This window comes from Homarus americanus, unplaced genomic scaffold (assembly GCF_018991925.1).
Source record: "Homarus americanus isolate GMGI-L3 unplaced genomic scaffold, GMGI_Hamer_2.0 scaffold19318, whole genome shotgun sequence".
Classification (NCBI taxonomy): domain Eukaryota; kingdom Metazoa; phylum Arthropoda; class Malacostraca; order Decapoda; family Nephropidae; genus Homarus; species Homarus americanus.
In genome coordinates this window covers 2,478,577-2,500,278 of record NW_024732238.1, presented here as the reverse complement: position 1 = coordinate 2,500,278, position 21,702 = coordinate 2,478,577, and the positions used below count along the sequence as shown (strand labels likewise).

General features: G+C 36.9%; 1 protein-coding gene across 1 annotated transcript in view; it reads left to right on the top strand.

The window, feature by feature from the left end:
* Positions 1 to 17,758, top strand: part of LOC121868300 (calcium/calmodulin-dependent protein kinase type II alpha chain-like) — a 204,551-nt gene extending 186,793 nt beyond the window's left edge. Inside the window, 5 exon segments of the mRNA XM_042368752.1 lie at positions 7,293 to 7,319; positions 8,187 to 8,262; positions 8,686 to 8,780; positions 12,972 to 13,086; positions 13,893 to 17,758. Of these exon segments, the coding sequence (XP_042224686.1) occupies positions 7,293 to 7,319; positions 8,187 to 8,262; positions 8,686 to 8,780; positions 12,972 to 13,086; positions 13,893 to 14,022 (443 nt within the window). The 3' untranslated portion in view covers positions 14,023 to 17,758.
* The last annotated feature ends 3,944 nt before the right edge of the window (positions 17,759 to 21,702 follow it).

The following is a 21,702-nucleotide window of genomic DNA, read 5'->3' as shown; positions in this document are numbered from 1 at the left end:
GTAGTTAAAGAGGATAGGAATGATAACCTATTGAGTATTTTGTGGTTAGGAGTTTATTTAAGAGATAATGTATTACAAAAGGGTAACGTCACATAATCAAGTCAGCATGAGAACCAGATGATTATTTATTACACTGGGTCATTATTTTATTCAAGAACCCTAAATTATTACTACAGTGCTGTACATTTAAGAACTTGCAAAAACAGAACATAAAAATCACAATGAAAAAAGTTGGATCATATCATTGCGAAACACATAAACGTTATGTTGTATACAAACAAATGATATAGCCAACTGCAGAAAATCATGAGGACTACATCAAAATACAAAATAATCTTCATAACAATAAATGAATTGTAAAACAAACACTTAAAATCAGAATGGTCAAAGAGGAGAGCTGGACATGATGTGATTCTTTTGGTTTATGGCAGTAGATATGGGTCTAGAGAGAGGCTGGCCCAAGGTGTGGCTTAAGGGCTCAAAAAATAGTGTGAGGACCACTGGCTTGTTTTCCTTGCTGGTTTCAACAAAAATATGTAAATCTGGTGGATGTTGGATATATGGGGTAAGATGGTTGTTTTGTCTTCACTGGATAAAGTAATTATTTTCTAAGAGGATTTTGTGTCTTACCATTCAGTAGTAACCTGTGGGTGTGTGGATGTTTGTTGTGGGGGTGAGGAAGGAAGGAAGAGGTACACCCACTAAAAAATTATTTGGCACCCGTTTCATATTGTATCACGCCGTAAGGGTGCCGAATAATTTTTTAGTGAGTGTACATGATACTTGTACACACACACACACACACACAAACATGTATACATGCACGATACATGTGTGCATGTACGCCCACTAAAAAATTATTCGGCACCCTTACGGCGTGATACAATATGACACGGGTGCCGAATAATTTTTTAGTGGGTGTACATTGCACACAACCACTTTTAATTTATTACAACTTTCCTGTATGAAACTCACATAATGCTAATCTAATCCCTCAGTTCCCTATGTATTCTTTGTTCCTTACTATGTGAAGTATTACAGTACATTATGTTAATTTGATGAATAGTACAGTGTAGGTACAGTCACTACTGTTTCCACTCCTCCTGAACCATTGACCCCAAGATTCAGACTCATGAATTCAAAGCATTTTGTGGACAGAAAAATTCATCAACATCTACTGCTTTGGGTTCATGCATCTGAATCTGTGGGTTTGTGGTTCAAGAGGAGAAGAGACAGTACTTTTGTGGGTGACTGTGTATGGTTGAGAGTACAGTACTGTACTACTACTTTGCCTCTTGATCTGCGTCGCCATCTACAACACCACGGCGGCCATTATTGTTTATTCACTAAATTCCATTTTCTGTGACATTGTATTGGATTCTTATTGTGTACACTATTGTTCTTTTTTTTTAATGTATTTACTGAAATTGTTATCTTAATTCATGTTTAGTTACAGTACTTGTGCATTTACTTTGCATTCTTATAAATGCAAGAGGTTTTTAATTTCACGGTACAGTACAGTTCAGGTACGGGTTACTTCAGATTTGTGGCATTTGACAAACTACTTAACATTGGCAACATCTGCCTTCATAAAAGTGATATGATGTTAAAACATTGGTAAAATTGGGAGTCTACTGCACACATAGTATGTATATATGAGGGTTGTATCTTCAGAGAGTTGAATAGACACTAGGAGAAAGAAGCTCAGTGCATAGAGTGAAATACAGTACAGTATTATGAATGATGATGAAAGAAGGATAAGTAGGGTCTTTCATACACCAAATATATTCTACAGCTCACCCAGTAAATTACACACAATGGCTCTTACTACACTGTTTTATACAAATATTTCATCCATACAGTAATTTCCCCCAGACAAAGTACAGTATTACCATACTGACGATAAATGCCTTCACAAATTGGCCAAAAGGAAAATTACAGATTAGGTTAGGCTCTCTTAACAAAACTCTTATTGATAATGACACCTAAATGAGTACAGTGATATCCCCGTTAGCCGGAACAATTGGTGCAGAGCACTTCCGGGAATGAGAGATTTCCGGGGTAACGAGATGACTCTCTCAAAGCCGGAAAAAAATCCCTCATCCCCAGAATTTTCTAGGTAACGGAAAAATGTTCTCGGAAGTTCCAGAAATTGCCCATTACGTCATCTTTCGAACCTGGAAAAATATCCCTCGTCCCCGGAATTTTCCGGGTAATGGAAAATGTTTCTCCGAATTTCCAGAAAATGCGCCTGATTTTCATCTCTCAAATCCTGAAAAAAAAAAATCCCCGAAGTTTTACGGGTATCAGGAAAATTTTCTCGGAATTTTCCGGAAAATGTGCCCCTTGGAAAATCGTTCCGAGAAAATTTCAATTCCTGCTATCAGCGTTCTGAATTTGAGGGATTACGGCTAACGGAGATATTACTGACTACCAGTATTTCCTTCAGACTCGTGTTGTAGAAGAAACTCTTTTTCTCTATGCTAGGCGGTAAACCCTTACTACATATATTGTATATTGTTTACAGTCTCAAGTAAGAAAATCTCAGTCTCTTTTTCTCTTCTTCCTCTTTCATTGCCTTTTTCGTTGACCATATATTTTGGTTAACTCAGCCCATTGCTTGCCGAGGTACATGTCCAACCGCAGCACTTCAGACGAACTGGATGATGATATAGGTGATGAGGATGCACAAGAGGTGGACCTGGAGACACTCGCTATCAACTAGTTACCCGGCCAACACACACACACTCCTCTACAGCTTCAAGTGATGGACCATGCTGACCCAAGAGCCTCTCCTGCACTATCGTATCCCAATTTATGTCATCCTCAAGGGGAGGGTGACATAAGTGTGAGATTGACATGAGAGCAGAGAGACTCCTCCTTGGTGGGAAGAGGGCCAATCAAGCCATCAGAGGATTATGACTTGTGACTCAAAAAAAATTATTAGACTTCACGACAGTACCCAGAGTAATGCTGAACTCCCGTAGCAGACAGACCACCGCGGCAGTATGCCCTTCTTATCGCTACTGTATCTCTCATTAGTGTTTGACTCTAGTACAAAGTGGATTGAGCAAGTTTTTTTTTTTTAGTGAGTCTTATTTCCTGTATGGTAGGACAGTATATACAGTAATCGTTGTTGTGTATACCATCTGTTGGCTTGGTGGCTCCCCTGCCCACTGAGGCTGGACAACGTCAGTGTAGTTCATACTTTAGTTACCCTCTTCTTGCCACACTATATTTTAACCAACACTGTGTCCTCATAAGAACCCTCTCAGTCTTCTACTACAAAAATTCATCACAAATCATAAATATTATCTCGTACTAATTCCACACCCTGCTTGTACTTCATCTTGTTTCTCAACTCAGCCATATTTGTACATTTCTAATTATTTGTTTATTGATAACTTTCTCCCAAATCTCTCCTCTTATTTTCTGTTTCAATTAATTTCCTTTTTTATCCTGGGGGTAATTTCCTTAGTATCTAAAGTTTTCCCTTCTTTTAAATCACATCATTGATCATATTATACCAGTCTCTTGTGCTCATGTTCATCATATTCAGCTTCATGTTTTGTGTTTTATCCATTCATGTTACTTTTCATGACATTTTCTCTTCCTTCTCTTCCACTTCAAGTTGTTATAGGTGATCTGTGTCCTCTACCATGCCGCCTAAAGAGAAGTTTCTATAGATTTTTTTCTCTCTGCTGTCAACATATTTCCTTTAGTATCTTATTAAGGCTTATTTAAGCTTTGTATATCTTTAACTGAACTCTCTTTATTATACTCTATTTTTCTCTTTTCTTCTTAAAGATTTTAGTATTTTTTAGATGTGAAATACGTAATTCATAATCTTTTATCACACTGTGGAGACCAGGGGCGATGGTCATCACAAACTCTTAAGATATAACAGTAGAGAACCTTTAGTCATCTCAGATGTATAATTGGCAACATTCCAGTCTAACAATTTCCGTACATTGTACATATTGTAGTCTGGCAAGAACCTGTTTACATGTAGGTGCTTATAACCTCATTAATTCCTTTATATGCCAAGATAATAAAAGCTGCTTTACCTGTATGATCTGATCATACTGAGAAGTATGCAACACTTTATCTTCATTATGGGGTAAATCTTGTAGACTGTTTTCCCATTTTTAGAATTTTACTTTTGAGTATTGAAAGATTTCCTTCTAAGGCACTGATTCCTCTATACTGATATATATATATATATATATATATATATATATATATATATATATATATATATATATATATATATATATATATATATATATATATATATATATATATATATATATATATATATATATATATATATATATATATATATATATATATATATATATATATATATATATATATATATATATATATATATATATATATATATATATATATATATATATATATATATATAGTATAACTTTCACAGTATTTCTTTAGTTAACTGGAACTTGCATTAGTAAAGATTGACTATACAGTATAATCATATTTTCTTCTTCTTCCAGTGAAGATTTAAGTACAGTACAGTATTGGTGCACATAAGACCTACCAGTTGATTCACTGTTTGCCAAACAGCCTCATCGGTTCCATATTAATTGTATTGTTAGTGTATTTATGTTTAAGATGCACTGGAGAAAAGTCTTAAGTTAATGGAAGTAAATTCAAACCCCCACACATGCATGATCACTGCAACTTGAATATCCAGAATGGTAATATTGGTGATCGTTGCTGTGTGCGTAATTGTTGCCTTACAACTTGTGGCCACTGGCTGGTTGGTTACCCTGCGGTGGCCCTCACACCCAACCTTTGCACCCGGAGGCCGTGGTCGGTAGTGTTGTGCCACGTGTATGACCTCTTCTCGGCCAACCTTGTCCTAGTAATCACCCAGTACTAGAAATGGATGGGAGATTTGCATGCAGCTCAAGTCACATGGAAGAAAATGTACAGTTCTCATGCTAGAGTTGGCCCTATAAAGAGCATGTAATGCCGAGGTCGAGGGTGTGAGGCAGTGCCGAGGCAGCCGCGGGCTAGTGTAATCCTCAAGTGTAGAGACAAGAGCCGGGGATTAGCGCTTGTGTCCTTGACGTGGGTGTCACATTGACCTGACCTGACCTGACTTGACAGATCACCATCATGTGCGTAACTCTGTCAAGACTGCCTCCCTGTCCTCCTCACTCTCCTGGCACGCAGGTGAGTTGCTGGACTGCAGGAGGAGTCTTCCTTCCTGCACACCTCCCACCAACAGGCTATACCACCCACAGCTCATTAGCCTCAGGAACGCACCCTGTCTTGTCCTCATGCCACTTGTATGTAGCCCTAAATGTAGGAAGCAGTCCATCCCCCCACTGACTTGCTGCTCATCAATCCCTCCCACAGTAGCCCCACTAAGGTGCACACAGTGTCTTGCACCTTTGCTATTTTGCTGTCATATTCTTTTATCCTACTGGTATACTAGACCCTTCATAGTTTTACATGGTATGAGTCTCTCATCCTGTACAATACATACTGTATTCTGACTTGGCATGTAATCAGCAGTTTCAAAGTACTGTACCATGTTTTTAAGTATTATTTTGGGAAAGACAATTATTCTTAGCTCATCATTGCATAGGAAACCTAGTACACAAGCTCAGTGAAGTAAAACTAATGATAATTCCCCCCCCCTCTCCCTTGACTCTAAACTAATAATAATATTTAATTGCCATCTTGATACATTAAGTGAAAGAAGAGCATCAGTTGAGCCTGAATAATGTACTGAAAGCTCATTGTAACTCCTCGGTGGGTCCTTTGTAATCATTGGTTGTGGGAGGCCGACTGGGCAAGATTAGCCTCATGTGGCTTATCACTCCTCTGCAGTGTGTTTACTCCTGGGTATGCCCTGCAGGTGGGGGTACAATTTTGATTGTTTGATTGCGTGCTGGGCATCAGTGGGGCCTCCACTGAAGCCTATCTTTTAGGCTCTTTGTTGTTGTGTTGAGCAGTGCACGGGTACTGTATCTTGCTGGCATCCTGGATGTTGTGCCACCCGACCACCTGTTGCTCTTGGTACATCTGGCATTCGTGTTATGTTGCAGATATTAGTTGCACTCTGAAATGTGATGTATTGTATGTCTTGGGACATTTTCAATGTAGAATAGACTACAGCATATAATTATGGTGAAACACATGTCAGAATGTAGAGATGTACCTGCTACCTGCTACCCATGCCGGCTAGTGAGGCTGTGTTGGATGTTAAATGTTTACTTCGCATGCAGCCAGGTGCTAGTGTATTGCAACTGGAAGTCGCATCCTCTCTCTGCTTTGAGGCACTGGATGGACTTGTAGTTTAGGACACTGTTTATACAGGTAGCAAAGAAAATGTGAAACACTATTTAAAGCTAATTGCAGCAGTGTTGCTCAGAGGTGTTATGGCTGTAGATGGTTAAAATGTTCACCACAAACTGCATTTTCTTTGTTCCTTCAATCATGCATTATGCAAAGTGAATTGATTAGCAAGAATGTACCCCTGATAATATTAAGGGTCATGTTTTAGACGAGATGGTAGGTGATTCACTTGTCTTGTGAGGCCAGACAAAAAAGTTCTGTGTCTGAGGAACCTTATCGGGTGCCCGCGTTCCCGTCCTCTCACAAATCATTAGGCTTTGGATGACGAACTGTAACTTTGCATTTTGCATGCTAAATTTAGTAGCCCAAATATTGAAAAGTAGTACATTTCTGTATGAAGCGTTTGCACATTATGTATACTGTCGATGATAGGGTCGTGATGATGGTATAAGGCCTAGCATGTAGGAATGCAAATTCAATGACTATGGTATAGATTAGTAAATTCATTGTTACGTAGTGCAGTATTTTAAAAATGTTCATAGTGGACAGATGGTAGTGTGGTAGTGAAGGAAACACGATTAAGGAGTTTATTCCTGACATTTCGTCACAAGACTTTTGAAAAGGTCTTGTTTCGAAACGTCAGGAATAAACTCCTTCTCTTACTCGTGTTTCCTTCACTACCACACTACCAGTATTTTAAAACTAGTGTATTATATAGATAGACAATTAGATGCCATCAAGTGAGTTGATTTATCTTAAGAATTGAAAACTGGAATATATTGTGGTATAAATGATATGTATATATATATTTATTTTTTATTTATTTTTATACTTTTTTACTGTCATCCAAGTTAGAAGCAACATGACCAAGCCAAAGGAAGTAATATTATTGGGAACTTGTTTTACCTTTCATGGTGCTTCCCTACTTACATCAATGTCTCTACCTGTTTCAGCCAATAGGAACAACAATGTTTTGGACCGTGAGTATCAGTGTTGGTGTGTCGTCATCTTGTACGAGTCCTACTAGCAATCTTATTATTGAACCACGTTTAACACTTCTGACTAGCAAGACTGGCTCTAGTACTTAGGTCACCAATCTTTGAACCATAAACACTGCCTGTATAGTGAGGCCAATGTATTCCTTGTGTATTACTACATAGCAACAAGTAGATGGCAGAACAATGTATTTATGACTTAACGAACCACACACTCCAGGAAGTAGTTGTATAATTTATGAAGCTTGTATAGGACCAGTGGATTTTCTTACTTAGAGAACACCACAGTGAGTGGACACCCCTTTTACACAGACAGCAACATGTATATGCACAACATGTAAAGTCTACACACATTTTCTAAGTTTCTCTAGAGTATTGTCCTATGTTCAAAAGTGTGGAAAACTTGGCGTTACTTACATACAGCCATCGAATCCTCAAGAAATTCTCAACTTTGACATCAGTTTGATACATGTAAATTAATGATTCATTTCTTTGATAATTCATCACCTAAATCAATATCCTTTTTCCTAGATGTTTGCCAAGCATGTACAGTATATTGCATGTTTCCCTCAACTTCTATAAAGATGTTTTCATATTAAATATAATTATTGGTCTGTAGAGATTCCCTGATTTTGTTGTGTGATACCATACTAATCTAATTACTTAATTACTAAAAATAAATGAGTGTTATATTTCTTGAATGTCTTTCAGCCATCCTTGCTATACTTTTGCACAGCATTTTTATTTTCATTTAAATTCCTTGAAAGTGGATTTGAAAGTACCGTTATGCCTCATAGAGTAAACAAGATTACAACTCTTGGCAGTCACATACTAATTGTTTCTTCGTTACAGCCCGCAAACAAGAAATCGTCAAGGCGACTGAGCAGCTGATTGATTGTATAAACGGCGGAGACTTTGAGGGCTACACGTGAGTATGGCACAATGGATGACATACAGTACTTTTGTGAATCACTCCGATGCTAACAGATGAGTTTCTTTTAGCGCAACAGTTAAAGGTTAAATTTAAATTACTTGGTGTCATCAAAGGGGTGTTTGTGTTAAAATTAGTTTGACGGAGTTGGGAGATATTGTCCTGGGACGATATTGGAAGCAGTAGAGAATGTTTGTGTTGTGTTGTGTGGTCTGAGTCTTTCATTATGGAAAAGTAAATTCTATTAATAATTTTAGAACATTAACGTGTGATCACTCCTCTTCTCTTTCACAGTAAGCTTTATCAGGGATCTGTCTGTGGTTTTGATGTACATGCAGGTAATTGTTATGTGGTCCTACCTGCTGCCACCAAAATCACAAGGTGGTCAGCTTTCTTGATCATGTCTCATTCTTTTTTCAGCAAAATATGCGACACTCACCTGACCTCCTTCGAGCCAGAGGCGTTAGGCAATTTAGTGGAGGGCCTGGAGTTCCACAAATTTTACTTTGATAATGGTAACTTTAATGGCTTTTTATGGCATTGTTTACAAGTTAGAGTAAATTGCCATGGGTTTTTAGTGTGGCCACGGGATGTGTACGTGTACTGTACCTCGTGTCACCACAGCTGTTTGCTTCTTACAAAGAGAAAAGTCGTGTAACATTGTGCATGTAAATCAAATGCAAATAAATGCAAGTATTTCTTTTATATATACTACTACTATATATATATATATATATATATATATATATATATATATATATATATATATATATATATATATATATATATATATATATATATATATATATATATATATATATATATATATATTAAAGTTTAACTCAGTGTCATATATTTTATGTATGTAAAAGAAAATATATATATATATATATATATATATATATATATATATATATATATATATATATATATATATATATATATATATTTTACACACATGCACATGCATGTGCGCACACACACGCGCACGCACACGCACACACACTAATTTCGTGAATTTGCTGAAATGTGTAAGATCCAATAGTGTTTTGCTTTTTATCAAAATTCAAACTACTGTGTATGTAGTAGATATAACACATACTGTACTGACAGTGGCAGTGAAAGTGGCAGCATGAACTATAAGAGAGACAAGAAGTGGTTGAAAGAGATCAAGTAGTGTGTGATAAAGTATTAAGGGGAAATATTAAGGTTAGGATATGATGATATTACATGAAGAAACTACAGTATTTACAAGTTGAAAGAGATGATGATAATTATGATAACCAAGACCTTTATGATGTGTGAATAAGATTATAGAATGAAGAGTAACTGAAAGAATTGGATGAACATGATAATTATATCTTTGTGTGGAGATAAGGGAGCTTCGTGTAATTGTAAAAGTCACATGGTCAGATCTCTATCAAGTGCAGGAGGTAATGTGGATGGTGGAGAAGTGACTGAGATCAAATCAATGGTTACAGAGAAAATGACATTAGAGTTGTGTAGGTCAAGTATTTCTATCAGAATGATAGTGTGGGTAATAATGAATACTGTACTATATCAGGATAAATGTGAAGACTTTGTTTATGTATTTTGGCAAGAGCTTATGTGATAATATGCAGGAGTGGATTGCCATATTAACCCCTTGTGTACGGGGTCGCCTCTTAGCTGAATAAAATTGTTTACTGTTAGCCGAGTAAAGCATTAAAAGTGGCGTCCCGTAGTGAAGGGGTTTGGACTGTGACGTGAGGTGGGAATGTAAATAAATGCAATGCGAGTCCATATGTGTGGTGCGAGTCCATTTGATGTTGTACAGTACAGTATTGCCGACTCCAATGCAGTAGAGAAAAACACTGGTCCTGTGAGAGAAAGAGAATGATTGAGACATGTGTGGAGTTAATGTTTATTTCTCAATACACTATACCTTCGTTAATTCTACAAAAAAGGGGCTCCTTATTCGGATCACATAAAGTTTTATATTTATAATTGCTGGTCAAACATTAATATTTTTGTAAATGTTCATACAATAATAATAAAGTAAATAATACAGTAATAAATAAATGTAACAGTTACATTGCGAGGTGAGCTGATAATATGTAGATGATATATATATCCAGGGAGAACACTAGCGTCCAACACGCATGCTGCATGGATAGTAAACAACAGGGTGTTGTCAAACGTACAGGCATCCATAATGCAATAATACCGGTAATTTATGTACCGTTTTATCACAATTGCATTGGTTTTACTTCCTCAAAGCCCTGCAAAATCTTTTGGATTTATATTATCATCAATGCAATTAACAACATTATCCCACAAATTTACTAAAAGACATCAGCTTTAAGGGGCTAAGCATCTCAACTGATGAGGTGGCAGCCTGCGCTGGTAACCCGCTCTCACATGATAGCAGCATGACCCAAGATTACATGCCACTAAGATGATTCTCAGATAGACGATTTCTTTCCAATTGGACAATTTCCAGAATGATTATAGCTAAAAATTGTCCATGCATCACAAATTCCATTAGAAATATTGATATCTCCGTTAACCAGAACAAGTGGTGCTGAGCATTTACGGGAATGAGAGATTTCCGAGTAACGAGACGACTCTCTCAAAGCCGGAAAAAAATCCCTCATCCCCGGAATTTTCTGGGTAATAGAAAAATGTTCTCAGAAGTTCCAGAAATTGTGCATTACATCATCTCTCAACGCCGGAAAAAATCCTTCGCCCCTGAATTTTCCAGGTAACGGAAAAATGTTTTTGGAAGTTCCAGAATTTGCGCATTATATCATCTCTTGAACATGGAAAAATATCCCCCATCCCCGGAATTTTCCGGATACCCGGAAAAATTGTCTCGGATTTACGGAAAACGCACCTGATTTTCATCTCTCAAACCCGGAAAAAACTCCCCTATCCATGGAATTTTCTGGGGACTGGGAAAATTTAATCAGAATTTTCCAGAAAATGTGCCCCTTGGAGAATCGTTCTCAAAGCCGGAATTTTCAGGAATTTTCTGGAAAATTCCGGCTTTGGGAATGACTCTTCAAGAAAATTTCAATTCCAGCTAACGGAGATATTACTGATGTTTATTATATGAATATATTATGAAATATATTAGGATGAATGAATTGTAGGAATATAATATGAATTATAGTAGGATTAACAAAATACCTATACAATATAAATTATATTAGAAATATTTTATTATTAAGATTACTGACTGTTTCCTCTCAAACTCATGACCTCACTATTTCCACCTGTTTTAGCCTTGATGCTATTATGAGGTCACCTGAGGTCAAGTGACCTGACCACAGGTCACTTGAATATAAGTTTGTTAACCTGACTTACTGACCGGCTCTACAAATACAGTACTGTACTTAATTTTTCAAGAATATGAATACCCTGTACAGGTATAACATAAAATATTTGTATACAAATGAAGAACATTTAATTATTAAATTAATAATAATTGTAATAATTAAAATAATAATAACCACAATAATAATTTGTTAATTCTAATATACAGTACTGTAATTCATTCTTCTTAATCTATTTCATAATATATGTAACTATATTAAACACAGTATTTCTAATATAATTTCTGATGTATGGACGATTTTTAGCTATACGTAATTGTCCATGTAAGATTCATCTTTCTGGGAATTGTCTTTTTGGGAATCATCCAAGTGGGATGGTAAAATCTATGAAGAAAAGACTATTGTCCAGATAGGAATCGTCCAAATGAGATGACACCTGACATAAACCTGCTTGAGGAGCCATGAGAGTGCAGGTGAACTGATGAGAATGAAATTTCAAGGTTGCCATGGGAGCCATGCGGTCACAGTTGACGTGAAGCAATGGGCCTGAATTTTCAAGCCCTTCGCCATGCAACTTTTTGGAAATGCTTGGTTATTTTGGGTTCTTTCTGGATTAAAATCTTTTTAATTCATTTAAAAACAAAAAACACACACATTAAGCCAACTTCAGAATTAAAATGATCCGGATTAATGAAGGTACAGTGTTCTTTCAAAATGTATCACAAAGAAAAGATTTTGTTATAATAAGGTCTGGAAGCTTGGTAATGAAATATATATATATATATATATATATATATATATATATATATATATATATATATATATATATATATATATATATATATATATATATATATATATATATATATATATATATATATATATATATATATATATATATATATATATATATATATATATATATATATATATATATATATATATATATATATATATATATATATATATATCTGTTTGATATACATTGACTAGTGATAAAAGAACCATATAAATATATGTCTTGTAACTCAGTATTAAGGTTGTGTGTGGAGAGCTTCACCATGTCATTTAAAGACCTGCTTAATGATACATGTATTGTATTGTTATTAAGAGCTCCTCAGTCCATACTGAAACACTACAGTTCAACTTTATTGAGATTTGAGTAAACTGGCCCTTGATCTAATTAGGAATATTAATACTGTATATGAATTACATGTTTTGTTCTGCTGGTGGCTGTACAGTAGTTAGTTCATATAAAGAATTATTATTTTAATGAAATATTTGTTATGATAAATTTCTCTTTTCTTAAATTAACTCTTTTTTTTTGTAACAAATTGATCTACATGTTTGTGTTCAGAAAATATTCATTAACTATTGATATCTTTTCAGTACTTGGGAAAAACTGTAAAACAGTCAACACAATGATCTTAAATCCTCACGTGCACCTGCTGGGGGACGATGCTGCCTGTATTGCTTATATTCGACTCACCCAGTACATGGATAAGTAAGTAAACCTAAAAAAAATTCTCAAAGTATTAACCCATTGTGCATGAGGTCACCTCTAAGATTGAATAAAATAATCTGGTGTTCGCCAAATAAAGTACATTATTAAATGTAGCATCACCGCTAGTGAAGAGGTTAAAATTTTTTAATGAATCTGATACTTCAGTTGAATCCCATAATTGGGATTTATCAACATATATAGAGGATTAGAATCTGGACAGTCTTTTTCAGTGACCTGTACAGTATGTACAAACATGCACTATAACTTCGGAGAGCCATCAGCATTGGGACCAAAACCGTGGCAAGTTTGTGAGCTGTATGGTTGACTACGTGAAGTTACTTCTTACATGTCCTCCTTCCATGGTCTCCTTCAGTGCCATCCTTTAATGGCCTCCTCCCTAAACCCCCTGAAGTATATCTCTGTTGACCCTATGGCACATTATGGTTCACTTTACTGGTATACAGATATAAAACATATATCCAGGCCAAAATCACACTACTGTATATTCATTATCGCTTAGGAAAAAATCATCTTGTCAGAACATAGAACAACTGAGACCATATGAAAATAAGTTGCAATAAACAAGCTGTACCACAGACTTAAATGGCTGACCACTGTTTTCATGGTGTGAGGGCAGCAGTACATTAAGGACAGTATGTCATCTGTTTCACATGAGCTCAGAGTTTGTTGAGGCTGCTAGGTGACTGATCTCTGGATTTCCGAGGTTCTATTTTGTATATACTGTACGTTAATAAGGATTTAAAATTATTTTTTATGATATTGATAAAGGAATTGAATTTTTTCAGGCAGGGACAGGCCCACACACAACAGAGCGAGGAGACAAGGGTATGGCATCGCCGTGATCACAAATGGCAGTGTATGCACTTCCATCGCTCTGGGTCCCCCTCAGCCCCTTTTGCACTGGGCACTAAGTAAAGCTGAAGGATGACACAGGGTACTGGTTACCCTAGAGAGGAACGGAGTAAATGTACGGTTGTTAGATCAGCCTCTGTGGAACGTCGTGGGTTGGAAACATATTAAACATCTCCCTCACCAGTGTTCAGGCCTCAACATAGCCATCCATCTTCAAAGGACCAAAGTGCTTCGAGACCTGAAGTGGTATTAAATTGCTGGGAAGAACTGTATTAAGATGAACAAAAAAGTGTCTCTCTTAACCCCAAATGTTCTGCAGATTGTCAACCTTATTCCTGGTGTTCTAGGAGCAGGTTAGCATTTGATATGCCAGATTCACGTTGGATTTCTTGATGGTTGCCTATATTTTGAAGATTGAATGTTCCCATTGTACTATTGCTACCAAGTATATTAATAGATGTGTGGCATAATTTTAGATTTAAAACAAACTCTCTTTGTTGGACAATTCTTCAGTGATATGTGCACAATTTATGGCTCATGAAGTTCTCAGATGCTAGATAGAAATAAATATGTTATTGAAAATACTTGTAGGAATGCATTTGTTCTAAGCATCTTACATTTGCCTAATATACAGACTCATTTCACATAAGCCACATCCATTTCTCATAGTTAGTTCTATTAACTATAAACAGAGCAAAGAATTAACTGTTTGATAATATTCTTGCTGAAAAAATTGCCATTGATGAGTACCAAGCTGAGTGTCGACGCTTCATCATCTTCTTCCCATCCTGTGTGTTGAGAAAACTGCTTCCATCATCTCGTGCTGCAGTACATGTTGGCTAAATCATCAAAATCCGTATGTCTGGAATTAATGGACATAACTTGAAATATGTTCATATTGTATATATATATATATATATATATATATATATATATATATATATATATATATATATATATATATATATATATATATATATATATATATATATATATATATATATATATATATATATATATGAATGTATGTATGCATGTATGTGAGTATGCATGTGTGTGTATATGTATATCCTGCCAAAAGCATTTTTGATATGTGAGCTGCCTAAAAGGAAATGCATAGGAGGTTGTAGATAAAGGCTCAGTGTTATTAAATTATTATGTATGAAACTGTTGTCCTTAAAGACCTTTATGTGGATTTTGGTTTTTTATCCAACATTTTTTGTGATGGAGAAACTGTCTTTTAAGTCTCTTCCCTCAGACTTAGGCACCTTGGTGTATCTTATCAACTTCTGCTTATTTTTAAATACATACCCAAGAATATTGCCTAATGCAGTTCATATATGCTTATCATTGTGGGACATAATGCAAGTCGAAAGTGTATCATTTCTTAAAATTTATAGGATTAAAGTAAAGTGGATTCTCAGAGGTGTGCCCACCCATATCTTTTCATATTTATACTTAGTCGCTTTGTGATCCATACCTGTGGCTGAGAGGTGAAACTCCATGTGTATGGCCTGGTGCTTAATGGTGTGTGACAATGTGGCCGGCCCGACGCAGGCGAAATGACCGGTGTCTATCTAGTCATTTGCTTTGCCGTTCACTTTTCTTACGTTACTTTTTTGCAGACAGTCTATGATAAGAATAGTTCCCAAGTCATTTTGTTATTTGTTTGAATTTGTATATTTGTAACAATAAGCCTTTTAAAGAGCTTGAAAGGAAGTTTGATATCTTTGTAGATTTCCATATACTAGGTAAATTTTGTGTGCATCACCTCCACTTTGGTGCCATCAACTTGTTGTTGCAGCTTGACAGGAGAGTAACATATTTATATTCATGTTTTTAAAGTAAAATTTATTCACTTCAATATGAAATATTGTTTTATCGCTAAGTGTCTTACTACATAAATATTAAGACCCTTATGCAGTAACCAGGACCACCAGGTGAGCTATAAGAGGCACCATATTTAGGACTTTTTTTTTTTATCATCTCCAACAACAACAACATCTCTGCTTAACATCTAAGTCCTCTGAATGTATCACAGCTCTCAGGAACAGTTGGTCCATCAAAACAAAATTCTTACTTAGTCCCTTAAAAAAAAAGATCTTGATTACTGTATTTTATATATATATATATATATATATATATATATATATATATATATATATATATATATATATATATATATATATATATATATATATATATATATATATATATATATATATATATATATATTCACACATACAGTATATATAAAGCTGTTGCCTAACTTAGCCATTGACTCCCGCATCACTTCCTCTCTTCTGGGCACAGATAAAGGATTCCTGGAGCAGCCTCTCGATTCCTGTTTACTCTCATTACACACCTGTTTTGGCGGAATAGTTCTCAAGTTCTGGGGTCAAAGCATAATTCTCAATCACAATTCAAATCTTAAACACCTGAATAAAAAAGTCAAGAAAATGGATCAGATATTAGCTTCTTGGATCAGACCCAAACTCCTGAATATAAAGTATAGTTCGTGGGTCCCACTTTAAATATCTTACATCACACCCGTCGGTTTCTTGATCAGACTCGTGCTCTTCGGGTCAGACTCAATCTCCTGAATACTAATTATGAACATTGGGTCCCTGATTACACTCTATGCTCTTTGGATCAGACCCTAAGCTCCTTGGATCACACCCTAACTCCTGGATACAGATCTTGGGTCCTGGACTGCTGCGTTATCATGCATGTTACTGTAAGCCAGATCCTGTTGGTGTCTTCTCATGTTCAACACTGTCCTGTCGTCACCACCGCCGCCATTGCTGTAGCCGCTGGTGAGAGGCTAACCAGCACAGCACCCAGCCAGGCAGGGTTTTGGGTGGAGAGACTTGGCCACCTCCCTGCCATCATCATGCTTGTGGCTGGTCCTACTTTGCGCCCGGTTGTGTGATTTTGCTCAAGTATTGATCAGCAACTAAATTGTACGTGGGCAAAAATGGTGCACTCGACCATCCTGTGTCAATATTTGGGCATAAATGATATGAGCGCAAGTTACGGTTATGTAATGGTGTACAAGAATTATCACTCTACTTTTTATTAAATGTCATATTTGATGGTTTACATAAAAGTATGTTGTATTGTTGCCTGCAGTTTTCTGTAATGTTTTCCACCCCTGCCTTTTCCTAAGCCAGCTTCAAGTATTTATCTCTTAGATTGTAAGAAAATGAGATTTTTTTCATTGTAGGTAGGACTTTCCTTGTTTGATCTATTCAAGAGCTTTGTGAAAGGCAGGCGCGCATGTTCTCAGAAAGCGCGAGGTTGAAGGGTAACCCCAGAAGTGGCCGTCCTTTATTTATCAGGACTAACCCAAATTCTTAGAAAGCTCTTGAGGAGATATGAATTAGAGTATTAATTTGTAATATTAGAGAATTTAAAGCCTAGGTGTAACTTCTGGTCCCTCAAGTGAAGCCTAAGAGTTTGGATCTTTTTAAGAGGATATACTCATGGGACGGAACATGGTCGCTGGCTACCCTCCAGCTGCTGTTTCATAATTTTTTCATATAGATTTTTGACCTAAGATGAGCTATTTTAAGACATTAACAAGATCACATGTGTTGTGTAGTCAATGTATTTGAACAAAGAATGTTGAACTCCATCGAATTTCCCTATAGATTATATCAATTGGATTTACTTAAGCATTTAATTGCAATTACAAATTTAAAACAAGCTGTTCTGTGTGTCATTTGTGCTTTATCATTTTCCCTCAGAAATTCAGACAAAGTAAGAAACTTTCATGGAAATAAATTCTGGAAATGTTGTCTTTTGTATTAATATAACCTACTGAATGACTTGAAACTTTTTTGAATGAGAATGAGATTATTATGACTGAATACAGTATGTGACTGATATTGTGTTGAAAACCTTCTTCATACTGCCTCACTGCAAACACTCACAAAAAAATCATAAATTTGTCTGTCTGTCTGTCAGTCTAATTACATATACTGTACAGTACAGAGTGTCTCATAAAAATATATATACACACTACCTTACAGATTATCATGGAGATCTTGGCATGACTGCTTGTACTGTATTTCAACAGCAACTTTGTCCTCACTTGTGGGAGACCTAGTATGTCAACAAGTGAGGACAATATTCATAGTGAAATGGTTGTAAGGATGTTAATTAGGGAATTACAGTGAGTTCTGCTATAACGCGTGTTTTGACAATGCGAATTGGCTCTAACGCGATTGATGAATCGAGGAAAAAAATTTGTAAAACGTGAACGCGTTTGCTCTAACGCGATTCCACTGGAAAGGTTGCTGTGGCTTGGCGCGGGGTTATGCAGTGTTTACAGTTCACATTCGATATCACATGTTCAATTGAGTTATGTGTTTTGTTTGTGAAGAATTGCAGAAATAATTTATGTAATATTTATGTGTGTGTGATGTAAACAGAGCGCTTGGCCTCTCTCTCTCTCTCTCTCTCTCTCTCTTTCTGTATGGATGGAATTCGTGGTGTAGATTGAGTGATACGAATGTCGTAACATTACTAGGCTGAAGGCGCCTGAATACTACTTAAACACATCAAAACTATGTTAATTGATCACTGTATAATAAATTCATTCACTCATAATTTCAAATTCCCTTATCATCCTGTGTTATATATAGAAATACTTGAGTCCCTGAGCGAGTACACAAAAAGAAAACGGAGGACTAAGACATCCTGAAGTGATTAGAGAACGGACATCTCTACTGGGGGACTCAAACGTTTCTCATGTTTTGTGGGCGCTCTAGCATAATATGAATAATATGTAAATTACAATTTACACACACACATATATATATATATATATATATATATATATATATATATATATATATATATATATATATATATATATATATATATATGTGTGTGTAAATTGTAAAAATTTAAATAAAGGCGAAAAACTAAATACGTAGCGTTTAAACTTTAAACGCTACGTATTTAGTTTTTCTCTTTAAACTTTAAAGTGTACTGTACAGTGGTGTGGCTTGGCGCGGGGTTATGCAATGTTTACAGATCACGTTCGACATCACATGTTCGATTGATTTATGTGTCTTGTTTGTGAAGAATTGCAGAAATAATTTATGTAATATTTATGTATACAGTATACTCGTACAGTGTATGTAAATTGTAAAATTTTAAATAAGAGAGAAAAACAAAATATGTAGCGTTTTAGACCCGCGCGCTCTGTTTACACCACACATCAGTCTGAAGCACGTGGGAAGTGTTTAGTGTCCTCAGTGATGTCTCATGACTGTTTCTCCAATTTTGTGACTATGGAAAAGAAGAATATCTCCGGGAAGCGTTCTGGTGATCGTAAAAGAAAGGCTATAACACTTGAAGAGAAGCTTGATGTTGTCAATCGTTTTGAAAATAAGGAAAGAACATGTGATATTGTGTGTGCAACGGGAATAAAGGAGTCTACTTTACGCACCATTAGAGACAATGCAGCAAAGATTAAACCAAGCTGTATTGCTGGAAAAACCTTGAGTGCTTGCAAAAGTGTGAGATCACGGCCAAAGGAACTTGAGGAGATGGAATGGCGTTTAAGTGTTTGGATAGAAGATCAAACGAAAAAACGATCTGGGACCAGCTTCCTCACCATTAAAGAGAAAGCTTTATCAATATATGAGGACCTAAAGAAAAACTGCACCTGATGATGATGATACTGATGATGACGATGACATCTGTCAAACCCTGTCTGCATGACACCTCAACATCAACCTTCTCCCCCATCAAGTTATATTCATATTTTTTCAAGGTAAAGTGTAACATTTCCTGTATGATTTCATTATTAGATATGAATGTAACATTTATTTAGACTGTGCTATCCTTTGTGTTAGGCTACCTACGAATTTTTTTTCGATTTCGAGTAATCTGCACCCAACCCTATTTTCTCCATAAGCCCTGTTATTTCCATTAAGCACATGGAAGTGCTGGGATGGGTGTGAAAGGGATCTGCCCTGTATGGGCCAGTCGGCCTCCTGCAGTATCCCACTTTCTTATGTTCTATAACATGATGTTTTACAAGAACACAACTATCACGTTATAGCAGAACTGACTGTAATTAATTAACCTGAAGGGAACCATCAGGCCAGCTTTCTTTGTAGATGTAGTCGGATGCTACTTGGCTTAGGCTCCACCCACCGGGATTGCCATCCAGAACCTTTGAATACACTGTGTGATTGAGAGCTACAATGTGTGGCTGAAAGCCACACTGTGTGGTTAAGAGCTACACTATGTGGTTGAGAGCTACAATGTGTGGCTGAAAGCCACACTGTGTGGTTAAGAGCTACACTGTGTGGTTGAGAACTAAATGTGTAGTTGAGCCACACTGTGTGGCTGAGGCCTACACTGTGTGGTTGAGAGCTACACTGTAGTTGTAAGCTACACTGTGTAGCAGAGAGCTACACTGTATGGCTGAGCTATGCTGTGTGGTTGAGAACTAAAATGTTTGGCTGAGAGCTACACTGTGTGGTTGAGACCTACACTGTGTGGCTGAGACCTACACTGTGTGGTTGAGAGCTACACTGTGTTGTTGAGAGCTACACTGTGGCTGAGTTATGCTGTGTGGTTGAGAGCTACACTGTGTGGCTGAGAGCTACACTGTGTGGTTGAGAGCTACACTGTGTGGTTGAGAGCTACACTGTGTGGCTGAGAGCTACACTGTGTGGCTGAGAGCTACACTGTGTGGCTGAGAGCTACACTGTGTGGCTACACTGTGTGGTTGAGAGCTACACTGTGTGGTTGAGAGCTACACTGTGTGGCTGAGAGCTACACTGTGTGGCTGAGAGCTACACTGTGTGGCTGAGAGCTACACTGTGTGGTTGAGAGCTACACTGTGTGGCTGAGAGCTACACTGTGTGGTTGAGAGCCACACTGTATGGTTGAGAGCTACACTGTGTGGCTGAGAGCTACACTGTGTGGTTGAGAGCTACACTGTGTGGTTGAGAGCTACACTGTGTGGCTGAGAGCTACACTGTGTGGTTGAGAGCCACACTGTATGGTTGAGAGTTACACTGTATGGTTGAGAGCTACACTGTATGGCTGAGAGATACACTGTATGGCTGAGAGATACACTGTGTGGTTGAGAGCTGCACTGTGTGGTTGAGAGCCACACTGTGTGGTTGAGAGCTGCACTGTGTGGCTGAGAACTACACTGATTGGTTAAAATATTTGTCGGTTAAGGAAACGCGCCTGATATGTACTAGACCAGAGTGAGGGTGGGGAAGGGGAGGTAATGCAGGAGGGAGGGAGAGTGAAGGTCGCCAACAAGGAAAACGGTAACTGAGAGAGAGACACAATGACAACATAAATAACAGAGGAATTAGAAACAAAAGAATAACTCTGATGCGTCTTCATCATATCCACCAAGTTCTTGATTATTTATGTAGGGAGGAGTGAATGAGAGCATGTGAGGGAGAGTGAGAGCTAGTTTACCCTCCCTCCCTCCCTCCCGCTGCCGGTGGTGTTGGTCGATGGTGGTGATCGATCCCTGAGGTGGTGGTGGAGGAGGTAGAGATGGTGGTAGTGGAGGTCTGCTTTTGATACACACCTTACTTCTGCTAATCCTCTGCTAGTAATCATGTTCCCTAGTCTGTTTACAATTAAGGATGTTATGTGAGTGATGGCGAGGTGTTGGTATGACGCATCACTGGACAAATCGCGTTAATGTCTGCCCGTGATGTTTGGCAAGATACGGTCTCCTCAAAAAAA